This window comes from Sprattus sprattus, assembly GCF_963457725.1.
Source record: "Sprattus sprattus genome assembly, chromosome: 10".
Classification (NCBI taxonomy): Eukaryota; Metazoa; Chordata; class Actinopteri; order Clupeiformes; family Clupeidae; genus Sprattus; species Sprattus sprattus.
The window spans coordinates 20573394-20587198 of NC_137908.1; the positions used below are offsets into that span (position 1 = coordinate 20573394).

Genomic DNA, 13805 nt, shown 5'->3' on the forward strand with positions numbered 1-13805 from the left:
TATTCTGTATAATGCTTCCCATATTTCTCAGGTCATTCTCTGTTGGATCTGTTTTTTCATTTCCATGGGAGGAGGACAAAGTTGAATGGCACAATCGAGGCAGAACAAAAAAGCCTGTGTGTGTTAGCCTATGACTTGAAATGAATCTCCATCAGAGAGATGAAGTCTTATCAATCATTTTAGCATGAATGCTTGTGGTCAGTGATTTTGAACAAGATTAAATTTGACTTTTTCGCACAGTTAATTGTAGTTCGGACAAAGTGACTACAGTATTCTGATTCTGACTCAGTGAACAGTGTGTACAGTGGTTGCATGCTTGTAGTAGGAAGTCTAGATGGTTGGAAACAAGAGAAAAATGATGCCATTATCTCTAAGGCCTTATGATTTCTATATTCTCATTCAAATTCAAATATCTTATATCCAGATTTTGAACTTGGCAACACACCTAATGATGAGGTTTTTCTGTCTTCGGAATGTTCACTGATGGAATATTGAGCTATGTATATAAAAATAAAATAAAAAACTCAAATATGGCCATAACCATAATTAACACCAGCTGGCACTATAATGTCATAATAGATGAAAGAAAGCAACATTATTAAGAAATGGAAGTGTCTGGACAATACTTCACCATGAAGATACTGTGAAGATATCCATGACCGTTCAATAACAGGGATCACAGAAGCTGACATTGTGGGGACGCTGAAGAACACCCATGTCCGATTGAGACAAGCTGTGTGCATCATCCACAGTCACTGTGGTTCTCAGCCGATTGCGTGACCACAGCCTTGTTGTGTGTTCATGCATGCACGCAATGCGTACTAAAATATAGCTTTCATTTGAAATTGAAGTACAACTTTCCTGTTATTTAGTCATCATTTGAAAATATCAAGTTTTTGAGAGTGTTGAGAGTGCAGAGGCAGTGGGAGCCATGTTAACCAAAATCTCAAATGGGAAGGAAAGGAAAAAAGACAAAAACTGTCCTTAAACATTGATATAATGTTACCGTTGGTCATTTATCACTTCATTCCCAAAACATGCTATTACCATATGCGTTGAAAAATACTTTGAATCAGACTGCTGGAGCTTAACCAACCGTAGAAAACCCAGCTCTTCCCATTTCTTCCACAAAGAGTGGAAAATTGAAAAGTGATTTGACACTACAGTTACTGTTCAGGGGCCTGTTTGACCACACTGGAACTGTGAGTGCATACATTATGGATACGGCTTCTGCTATCAATAACACATGGCTAATCATACTAAAACTATAGAACAGTTTTGGAAAATGAAATCTTTAAGTTTCTGTGTGGAAACATTTCTCGAAGGGGGTTTCTGGTGCACCTGTGAGAAATGTCTTTGCTCTTAAAGGGTGGTGGTGAATGATAGTAAATTGATAGTAAACTGATAGTAAACCTGTGAGAAATTTCTGTGCTCGTAAAGGGTGGTGGTGAATGATAGTAAATTGATAGTTAACTGATAGTAAATTGATTGTGCTCACCTCAGTGATGTAGTCCTTCCCATCTTTCCCATGTATGGCTTTCACTGCACAGATATCCAGACCTCCAAAGATTGCAGAGCAAGTGTCTACCCACAGCTTATACCTGTATTGAAGGGGATAAGCTTCAGCATGAGTAATATCTATTTACATTATGCTTTTAACGATTCCATACAGGCAAGTGTTGCAATGAAATACTGACAAATCAGACCCTACCATACAGAACCACAGGCCTACCCTTTCATCCTCACATATTATGAACATCACATCACCATTTTTTTGTAGGTCAGTAATTTCCTGCTAATAGAGTGAGTGAGAATGCCAAGCAGCTAGACAGTGATTAATGCCTACAGAGTCCAGACAGCATGATATTTGGCTTTTGGCATGATATGGCCGACAGCTTTGTATACGTCCCTAATTATATGGTGCATCATTGATGCCGCAGGGGGCTGCAGCACAGAATTTGAAGGGTAAGCTTGAAAGTGACACAATCTGCACACAGCGTGATATCACTAGGTCATCACTATTCTTCATCACTGTTCTTGATTATTTTGAGCTTTGCAAATATAAGTCCGACTCATGCTGGCTTACTGTAGTGTAAGTGATCTGGTGTACAAATACAAGAGTTGGAGATATACTGCAGAATGCATTTCATGTACTTGCTTTGGTTTAATTCAGCAATTCATACATTCTCATGAAATGTCATTGCGGAACCTTTGTAACAGGTCCTGGTATGGCAAAACAACTTACTTCTCTGTCATGGCCACTTGTTCCAACATGGCAGAACCTGTGTTCGATTTCCAGTTTCCTGAAATTGAGGTCCTCCTGTTTCAGAAGAGAAAAATTCAAAATTTGATATGCAAAGAATTGGTCAAGACCTAACAAAAACAATCCCAGCTAAACTGTTTATATGTTAAAACCCGAACCCTAACCTGTTCTCAACCTAAGGATATAATGATTGCCTTTCTAAATATGATATTAAATTAGACTTTTTATTACAGGACATGTGAGGAATTCCCTTTTTTCTTTTATTTACCCAGAGAACCCTTGGCAAGGCCTAATGTTTTTAATGATTTTTTTAATGTTTGTAACCATAAGCATTTTATTTGTCCTTCACATCAAACAAGATGTTCATGAACCATAAAACTCTGTACAGTTTAGTATATCTGTGTCAGCATTATTTGGGCTACGGAGAGGTTTATTTCTCACAACTGGTGGATATTTAATATTTAATTAACATTAATATGGGGATATACTGGAAATTGTGAAGGACCAGTTACTGTGGCAGGTGTTTACATGGTACATCCAGGGCTTAATTTGTAAATCGGTAAGATCCTAGAGCACAGAGAGGGTGCTGTTTGGGAGGTCAGGAGGGAGGAAAAGGTAATGGAACGGGAGAGTGTGTGTGCAACCAGGGGGAGGTGCGTGGGAATTGGGGTTTGTGTGTTTGGGGTGGATGCTAAGAGTGTGTTTGTGGTGTTCCAAAGCCCCTTTCCGCTTTGAGTTGAAATCTATGTTGACGCAACAGAAATTACAGAATTGATGATATTCAATTTTGTTACTTATAAGTGTTGGTTGCTGTTCTGTGCGGCAAAAGTCGGTATTTTCTTGTGGAATTTAAGCAGTTCTCATATGCGCTTAAATGCATTTAAATGCCCAAATACTTTTTTGATTTAGAAGGGCGGCTGAGGGGAGCTAGCATTCTACAAACTATTAAATACTGATATTGAAATATTGAAAATAAGTTCATGACTTGCACACACCTATCACTGACATCAATTAAAAAAAACATATACTGTATATATATTTTATGTTAGTTTTATACCAGGGAGTTACTGAAACACAGACAAAAACAGAAAGATCCTGGATCCTGTTCCGGCAGGATCTGGCACAAATTAAGCCCTGGGTACGTCAGCCAGTTATATAAGCACTTTCTCAAATACACAGACACAACATACAACATAACTACAACATAACATACATGTAAGCTTTGTAGTCGCCGCCAATCTTCTGGACCCTGATGTCATATTTGGCATCAATGAAAGGTTCTGTGGTAGTGTAAGTCTGGGTTATGGCCACCACACTAGCAATGTCCTGGAAGTCGCTGTGATTGTCCACTTTGACCTAAGAACCAAGCAAACCAAAAAAGAGGAAGGATGAAGAGAAGTGATACATGACAGCATTGGGCATTATTTAGTTAGTTCCTTACAGCAAGAGTGCTCTACTCTTAAAAAGGCCTATCTACCATACACTGACATGTAACTAGACAACATAGTGAATGAATAGAGTTTTATGACTGTGCACAGTAACAAGTTTCTCCAAAAAACTTACCTTACCCATACCGGAATGGGCATGGCCAATTTTGACCACCACTGGGAATGTGGGCATGGATATCTGAAAGAAAGCATTATTCCAGCATCAATCCCACCCAGTAATCATATAGTTACAGATTAAAGGATCAACAGCAGCTGTAGCCAAACATTGATGAGATTTCTTTGATAGTGAGTCACGTTGTCAGGCATGATGGTCTGAGAAATGTGGCTGCATGAGCACATGTTAGGTGACAATACTGTACACACACACACACACACACACACACACACACACACACACACACACACACACACACACACACACACACACACACACACACACCACACACACACACACCCATACACACACACACACACACACACACAGACACACACACACACCCATACACACACACACACACACACACACACAGACACACACACACACACACACACACACACACACACACACACACACCCATACACACACACACACACACACACACACACACACACACACACACACACACACACACACACACACACACAACGTGCACACACACACTCACACACATGCACACACATGCACACACACAAACGTGCACACACAAACGTGCACACACACACACACATGCACACACATGCACACACACACACACACACACACACACACACACACACATGCACACACATGCACACACACACACACACACACCTCTGCTGCATTCAATCATGAGGTCAGACTGGGTCAGCTGGGCAATTTGTCAGCATGGCAGTTTCAAAGACACTGGCATTGACTACGGGGCATATGGGCAGCTGAGGTCAGGTTATGTCTGAAGAGTGTGTCCAAGTCAATCATTGTATAACAGCTTCCCTTGCACATCTCAATTCACTAAATCACAATTCTCTAATCTAACAAAACCAAATAACTGCTAAATGTAATCTAAAAAAAGACTAGCTGAGTACGCCTTTAACCTCAATATTTGAAACCTTTTACCGTCCTGTGCTATCAAGAACCTGTCAGAGCCTTAATATATCTATCTGCTGAGTGGTCAATCATTTACTGACCTAAGTTAGAACCCGGAAGCATACAACAGTACAAGCAGCCATCATAATTGTATTATATTGGTTTGTTTGGCCTTTTCTAACTCATCTGTCATACTGCTTAATTTATGTTCCTGGCCAATCCCTTGGGGGATTACGTCTGTTGGTATTGGTAGTGTGTGTGTGTGTGTGTGTGTGTGTGTGTGTGTGTGTGTGTGTGTGTGTGTGTGTGTGTGTGTGTGTGTGTGTGTGTGTGTGTGTGTGTGTGTGTGTGTGTGTGTGTGTGTGTGTGTCCACTAAGAAGAGGAAAAACATTCATCTGGTGTTTACGGATAAAGCCAGGCTAGGGTAAATTGCATAAACTATGACCTGTTAAAACCCACAAGTGAGTCTACTTACAGGAGCTTAAGCTGGAGAAGTAGTAGTGGTGATGTGTGCCATACGACAGTTATCTAAGTTAAGAAGCACAATCCACTGTTTGCATGTGAAACACACCAGTGGTATGCTGTGTAAGAGTACCTGAGTTTGCAGGCACTCTTTCAAAGAGCATAATGAATGGTGTAAAATGGTGGTCAATATTTTTTGCATTTTGGATACAGTAATTGTATTATTCTGTATTTCTATGCCGTAGATAAATGTTCCTTATACTGTATGACAGAATGGCATTTTCACATTCCGAAAGAGGATTTCTTCATTTACAACTGAAATTTAAATTCTCCCCTGAGAGGATGATTTTGAACTTGTATGTCTGGGTGACAGTTGGCTGTGTGTCTGTGGATCATACCAGTCATATTTCAGGCAGGTGTGATGCCTGCAGCATTGTTTGTCTCATAACTAATGACATGAGACTGGCATTGAGCGTTGCAATTTAACAGCAAATGACAGAGTGAGAGGAAGATAATCTATACTCATCTTAGTGATCCACTAGTGAGATTTAAAGTAACAGAGTGTTCCCAGACTTATCTAACACTGCACAGCAATAGTGAAGGACTGTGAAGACCATAAACATGTACACATTAATCAGCAAGAGATTGAGTCTGATGGTTTAATTTTAAAAAGGTGATGGTACAAAGCTCATTTATGATTTTTTTTGGTCTATGTGTATTTAGTGAGTCAAGGCACAATGTGCTCATTTAACTGGTGACCATTCTGTGGGGGCTGAGAGACCGACTAGGGGGAGGAGGGACATGTTTTTTCCCTTCTTTTTTTATCCTTTTTTTTTTGGTTGAGGCAGTCCCTCCCACGGACAAAGATGAAAGCTACATAAGGGGTTCCCTGTCTCTCTCAGGATACAGAGTTGAGAGAAAGAGAGAGGTTAAAGAGAAGAGAAAGAGTGAAAGGGACAGATAGAGTGAGACAGAGAAAAAAGAGTGCCGACAGCAGAAATTTGACGGAAGATCTAGAGTCAGAGCATTGGAAGCAAAACCATAGCCATATTTTTCATTTTTTCCATCCCTACAAGTACAACAAAGCAACCAACCAGCAGCTAGTCAGCCTCCCTCCTTCCTCTCTGGTGCATTCAACTCCAGCAAGAAACCCCTTGGAGACTTTCAACAGGACGTTAATCCTCAGTGGCAGGGCAGGCAGCTGCGAGCGACGACATGGGAGTCCCCGTGCCTGGGTGCGTGCTGATGGTGCTGGTGCTGATCCTTGCCCTGGGCTTGGACAAGGCAGCGGAGGGCTGCAGCTGCCTCCCCGCACACCCCCAGCAACACTTCTGCTACTCGGATATCGGTAAGTGAGAAACGCACGCCTCTCGCTTGCTCGCTCGCACCAGCTGATGCGTTTCACCTGTGGGCCATCTGGAGAGGGCTGTTTTTGTTTGAGATACGGCATGGCATGATGCAGCGGGGGATTGTCGGCTGTAATAATAGTGTTAGTGTGCATCTATACACTGAGGCTAGTGTGTTTGTTTGCAAAGTTCCAGACAAATCGTTCTTGTGGTGGTAAATGACTGCATGACTAATTTTGTATAATTCATTAATTATTTTTTCTCTATGGGGCTTGTTTTTGTGTTTTCAAAAATCAAAAGGCCATTAACATTTGATTTTTTTGTTTTTAAATGAATGACACTAAAACAACTTTAAAGGCAAAATTATTATTAACTTTTTCACAAATAAATACAAAATACAAACTTTCCTTTCTACCTCTCTCTCTCTCTCTCTCACTTTCTCCATGTCTATCCTTCTGTACTTTTTCTATTCTCATGATCTTCTTCTCTTTGTAAGCCAAAATAAACAGTGCCATTTGACTTTGTGTCCTCAGAAACACGTTAGGCAGTGCTGGAGTCCAGCACATGGAGAGGAAAGCCCAGTGTACATGTCAAAAAGTCAGAGAGAGAGAGAGAGAAGATAAAGAAAGATGTAAAAAAGTGGGACTCTGGCTGTGTATGTCTTACGCTAAATTGCACTGACCGTTTTAGAGCCATAATCAGTTCTTACTTTTCAGTAACAGAGGAGGCTTTGAAAAAAACAAAGGCTTATACACTTCTGATTTACCATAGGAAGAGAAATGAAACTGAACTTCTTACAAAATATTTAAAATGGAGCTCCCTCTGTGACGATAGAAAAGTAAAAGATAAGCAAGGTCTGCTCTACAGAGTCATTCACCTGCATTCTCATGTTTGACAGACTTGATTAAGGCCAACTGTCAAACTTCAGAGGGTAGTATCTCTGTAATGCTGCCAAGACAATTTAATAAGCCTGACTTTTGTAAACCTACAGGAAAAAACACTAGCATATATTTTTTAGCACATTTCAAAGAAACTGTTAAAAAAACATAACATACTGTAGCTTTAACTTTCATTAAGCAAGAAATGTAGGTAGGGATAAACAAGTCAATTTGGGTCCGTGTTTTAGCTACAGTGCATGTTTGGCACACTTCATGTAGTACTGTAAGCCAGTGTCTTTGGAATCTGCCTGGAAAATATTTTGATGACACAGTTGTATTTTTTTTTTCCTGGCCTGTCAGCCATACTCCATGGGTCTTAACAGGAGTAACCAGGAGAGCTATTAGCCCAGCCTTGGGCTTCAGAGTGCTAAAGCTCCACTGGCTGAAGAGGGTCCAGGCTGCGCAGAGAGTAAATGTACTACATGAGTTTCAAAAGTCCCTCACCATTAGCATTTCTATAGGCCAGACGAGGTGCTTTGCATACTAATTGTTCACTTTAAAGACCCTGACAGGATATCTTTGTGAACATGACAAGGCCTGCGATTCATTTGTGAATGTGAAGTTAATACATCTGTTCTGTAGCAAATGAAGCAACTTTTTTTCTTATATCACCATCTTGCTGTTGCCAAGAGGCACACTGGCCAAGCTATTAGAGGCCATTACACATTAAAATTGAGAGATTGCAAATTGCCGTTCTGGTGCACATGTGCATAATTTGTTGTCATGAATAGACCACAGATGGGAAAGAAATGGTGGGCGCATAAGCCTTCAGAATGTTTTTGATGTTTTCGAATTATATCATGCTAGGGTTCCTTGCTGACAGTGCTTAATACCTGTCAATACTGGAAACAGTGAAGCATTTTTTCAAAGGTCCTCAAGCAAAATACTTCTACTAAAGAATGTGGCAATGGATACAAAAACATTGGATATTGTGTTGTCCTAATATGAGCTACAAACCTTATAAAGATTTAAGGAGTTTCATTACAATGTGAAACTCAAACCTTATAGATAACAGAGCAGAGCATTGTTTAAAGATCCCTTATATCACTCACTGGTCATGTATTAGTTTTATTGGTTGTTCTCTTTCTTTTGTTGTCAGCAGCGTTAGACGTTTTTACATAACTGGGAAAAGAAAGGGAAAACCCCACTGTGGCCAGGACCTCTTTCATCACTCTATAGTCCCAGCGCACCGTTTGAATTAGAACCCAGCCGACGTAATCTTATGCTGGATTTAAATACATACTTTTCGTAAATAAACAAAGATGGGGATTAGTGTAAGAGTAAAGTAAGGGATTTCTCAGAATGAAAAATGTTGTTGAAACTGCATTTGCACTTGCTGTTAATTCAGCATGTAATCCTCCTAAGAAAAGAAAAACAAGTACGAGTTTATGATTTTCAAATATATGGCATCATATTTGTCTGTAGTTATGTCATTTCTGTCAATCCCCAAAGACGCAAAAAATGACATACTCTAGCTTTCCCAGTACTATTTGCTTGTATGCCTTCATTGTATTTGAGACAAGACCATGAGCATGAGAAAACACTAGCACTAGTCCCCTTGTTCAGCATTCACAGAGGCTGTGGTACCACTGCAGGTGATTGGCTAATAACAATGTGTGACAACAGCCTTCGAGAGGCTCATAATGAAACCGCCACAGGATAGCACAGGACTCATTAAAATGCCAGATGAACATCATGGAGGCCACCATTACTAATAAATGCAGATTGAAATTGTCTGGTGTAAAGTTTGGCAGTCGCTCAGAATTTAAGTAAGGCTGTAGGCTGACAGCCACTAGAGCACTAGATACACTCGGGTGTGACGTGGTTTTACCTCACTACAAATGTGAAATGTTCTAGAAGGTTCAATTAAAGTTTAAATTAATAAAAAGAGGAACAAAACCATTTATTGTCTGTATTTACCCCAGTGCATGTATAATATGTTTCTGAAGGAATGGAAGTGGCATATCTTAAACGTAGTGTTGCAATCTGAATGAAATATCTATCTATTAGAATATTTTAAGAAATTTTTTTTTTATTTTCCTAACCAATATGCAAAACAATGTTGCTTACAGCTTGTGGTGATATTATCTTATTGGACAACTGTGATTGTAGTCTGTCACATTGTGTGTGGCTCCACAATGAAAGGTTATCAAGAGCAACATAAAGACAACCCACAAACATTTCCCCTGAACTAACATGTCTTTTAGACAGTCATAAACCCTTTCTGCTGGGAACCTCATGCTGAGGAAAGTTTGCCTTTAATTCAGCACTGTCATACTGCCAAAAGATAATAGACAATACAAATAAAGTGACAGTTGAACAAACAATAGATGATATGCAGCATATTAACACATACACGTTTATGAAACAGACACTGATGTGTCTGGGCTGCTTCACAACTGTGCTGTGCACAGCGCTACTCTTGTACACACATGGGAAAGAAACATGGCAGGAAGGGAGATCATTTTTGAGAACTCTTTTTGTTTACAGTGTTAAGGAGGCAACTGGATATTTGCTGTCAGACAGTATTGATAAAGCAGACATAATCAATTGACCTGAGGCTGGCAGGCAGAAAATTGTCATGAGGGTCAGTGTTATATACAAGGTATACACAGTTTAATCCTGTTAAGGCTTTTGGGTTTTAATGGGATGCGACACACATTGATTCATTTACATACATCTGAAAATGGGATGGAGAGAGATGGATGTGGTCTTTCTCCTAACATTTTTAGTTGTTTCTAGTTTAAACATGGCCAACGACTCTATCTACATACAAGGGCAAGTCATTTGGGCACTCGACAAACATAGACAGAGATACAAATGACAGCCCTTCTGCACAATATTCTAGACTGCAGTCACTGCCATGGTCCCATTAAAGGGTTACAACTGACAGCACTCTGACTCTGTGTGGCTGGAGGTGTGAAAGTCAAGCTGTGCTGGTGTGAGCTGGGAATATGTCACAGGCCTCATAGTGAGAAGTCTGTCCAGCTGGATGAGCTTTCCAGCCTCTGTTGAGGGACAAAGGAGATTGGAATGACAGATATGAGCTTGTAGTTGCAAGCTAATACCCAATGTGTGCACACAGCATAGCTCAAAACACCCAAAACATGGCTTCTTTGACTGATACCTGTTTGTTTATTGCATATTTCATGCAGTTGATGATTTCTGTTCTATGGATAACAGCAGTCTGCTTTTGTTAGGGTTACTAGAGTCAGAAATCCTGTTTCAGAACAATGTGAGCCTTTCTTCAGCAGAGGCTCCCAAAGGGTAGGGACAGGTACTTGTGATGCAAAACGTGTTCCGATTTTTACTCCAGTGTTGAGGAGCCATGAACAGCAAGGGGAGCAGTGGGGTTTGTGTGTCAGTGGTCTAATAGCACTGCAGGTCTCTTATTACAATTACACATACGATCAAATATCAGCACAGGCACAGCTCAATGTGTGCTGTTTAATGGCCAGGTAGAGCTCCTAAAGACTGGTTGCCCCTAGTTGTTGTTACTGTGTGTATATGTGGGTAGTGTGAAAGTGTACTCATATATGGAGTAAAGATGTCACTTCAAAATGTTATTGTGACAACAATACACAATATGGTGGATTATAACCAATTAGGTACAGAATTTCTGGATAAAATAGACTGCCTTTTTGCAGCTAATGCATATTTTGTTTGAAATTAAGCAGAGGATACATATGTTTTTAAGATAATGGTATAAAATATTATTTGTAAGATTATCATTGCTTTACTAATGAAATGTCATGTTTAATTTATCAGTGATTCGAGCAAAGATATCAGGAGAGAAGATTGTGTCTCCAAGCAATACCTCGTCCCCTTACATGAAGATGGTCCAATATGAAATTAAACTCATTAAGGTAAGGGCGGAGACTAGCCAGATGAATTTCAACCAATGTGAATTTCTCTGCTGTGGAACCAGAATCAGTTTCCTCTTTCCTGGTCTATATGAGGCATAATACTAACACACTGTCTTATCCTTCTGCTTTTACTCTCAATATGACGCCTCACAGCATTACCGATATGGGAAGTGATGAGATCAGAAAGACACCTCAGGCTTTCTTTGACATTATTGCTGCATTTAGTAATAATGAAAGAGATTTTTCTCATTGCCTGTCTTGTTCTACTCACTTCCCATCTCATTCAATATAAACCCATGCAGACAACCTTAAGGTTACAAATCTATTCGCCAATGAGCCTACATGAAAAAGAAAAATGAGGAAAGCTCAATAATTCAATACCAAGGAATCAAAATTGAGTGCCCTCCTTTCATACAGTACATGTCAGGAGTGGTGATCAGTCACTCTGTCATTGCGGTTATTGTTCCTTTCCCCTCTTTCTTCATAAATCAGGCTGCTGTCAAGATCATTTTTCTTATTCCTATTCATGAACCTTTTATTTTCGACTTCATCGTAATTCTATTTAACCAACAATTAAGTCAATTTTGTTAGATTATAACATGCTGTGTATTTTATTATTGCAGATGTTTAAAGGCTTTGATAAAGTTAAGGACATCCAGTATGTCTACACCCCGCTCTACTCCTCCCTTTGTGGAGTCAAGCTTGATTCCAATAACAAAATCCAATACCTGCTGTCAGGTAGAGTTACTCCCTCTTTAAAACAAATATGCTTTTTTTCTGTAGATCATGACTTACCACACATGATAGAAACTGTAATAAGAATTGATTAATGCTTGCCAGTTGTGCTGCTCAATATCCTGTTAGGCTTTAATGACTTGCGCTTAAATTCAGAATTTCATTGCTGTTCTGCAGGGCATATCCGCAGAGATGGCAAAGTCTCAACTGGACTTTGTGACTTCACTGAGCCATGGGACAACTTGTCACTAACCCAAAAGAAGAATCTCAATTATAGATATCAAATGGGCTGCGACTGCAAAGTAAGTCTGGCTAATGTCTCCATCTCCTTTGACTCTTTACAGATATTCTGCACAGGATGACTATACAGCTATCAAGCCATCTCTTCTCAAACAACTAGTTTTCATCTATTTACAGTACTGAATATCTGTAGCCATGGCTTGATAATAGACTAATTGACCCTTAGCCACTGATTAAGGGAACAAGGGAACAATACATAAGCCGGCCTGTATGTATTTATGTCCTTGAAAAGAAAATCATTAAAGAAAAAAAATATTATCATGCAAGCTATTTACAAAGAAGATACATGTTCTAAAACAATCCAAATCCAATGACTAACTGTTGGCCCTACACTGTCCCTCAGATTGCCCCTTGCTACACAGTGCCCTGTTCCACGACCACCGATAACGAGTGCTTGTGGACTGACTGGGTGCTGGACAACAGTTTGAGTGGTGAACAGGCGCGACAGCATGCCTGCATCAAACGAAGTGACGGCTCTTGTGGTTGGTACCAGGGAGGGCCTCCGCCTGAGAAGGACTTGCTTGACCTGTCTGACCCCTGAGGGGCAAAGCTACGCTTACAATTCCCACCCATCAGCCATGCGAGGCAGAGGGCGATATGGGTCTCTTTTTTTCAAATCTCTCCTTATCTTATGCTCTGATCTCCAGAACTCAGAGACTTCAATGATCTGTGTTCAGGACATGCAGGGTTCACCTTGCCACTATTATGAATGTAAGAAAGAGAGTGCCCGTCAGTGGACAGATGTTCATAATGCACACATCGGCCCTGGTCCTAGGGTTTCACGCTGACTTTGTTCGTCTTTTGCTCGCTTGATTTATAAGTGTAATATATGGCTAAAGTTTGGTGTACTCCTCTTGTCTCTTCAAACCTGCTCTAAAGGAAAGACCCATTCCGGTGCTCCCACTTTTTCCCTAGAGTGCAATAGAATCACTGAGAGGAAATGTAAAAATAAAAAAAACAAAAATCCACTTTGAGGATGAAAATGTTGCCATAATCAGTCAAAAATCTGCATTTATTCCTTCAGCAATTCTGTACAGTATGTACACTTAAATGTATCTGCTTGTTTTGGACACCTGGAACTTCTGTGTGAAATCTGTATAATGTGCATATTCCTATTATTTGGTCATTAACTCTGTACATGAAAGAGTTAGACTAGCATAGCAATCACCCATTAGATCGTAATTGAAGCCTCTTTGATAACTTTTTTCTGTGATTTTGCCCTGTGATCTGGTTTCATTGTGTGATGGTTCATTTTTTTTCTTGTGCCAAAAAGCTAATACATTGCTTTAACATAAGCAGACGTAGAAGCCATGTAGAAAATGATTTTGTATACAAAAAGTTTGTATGGGTATTTATGTTTCCTTTTGCTGTCAATATAGTTTT

At 39.9% G+C, this 13805-nt stretch overlaps 2 protein-coding genes across 2 annotated transcripts in view; one reads left to right on the forward strand and one right to left on the reverse strand.

Annotated features, from left to right (window-relative positions):
• The window catches only part of syn2b (synapsin IIb), a gene marked incomplete at both ends in the record, with an annotated part of 60240 nt that overhangs the window by 8110 nt on the left and 38325 nt on the right, over positions 1–13805 (reverse strand). Inside the window, 4 exons of the mRNA XM_080845745.1 lie at positions 1499–1601; positions 2246–2320; positions 3477–3619; positions 3827–3889. Coding sequence (XP_080701871.1) covers positions 1499–1601; positions 2246–2320; positions 3477–3619; positions 3827–3889 — 384 coding nt within the window. The remainder of the gene's footprint in view (positions 1–1498; positions 1602–2245; positions 2321–3476; positions 3620–3826; positions 3890–13805) is intronic.
• LOC308370984 (metalloproteinase inhibitor 4-like) lies at positions 6453–12963 on the forward strand (the record flags this gene model as incomplete). The annotated part of the gene is made up of 5 exons (XM_080845747.1): positions 6453–6585; positions 11290–11387; positions 12011–12125; positions 12300–12424; positions 12766–12963. The coding sequence occupies 5 exons, from the start codon at positions 6453–6455 to the stop codon at positions 12961–12963; spliced, it is 669 nt and encodes a 222-aa protein (XP_080701873.1).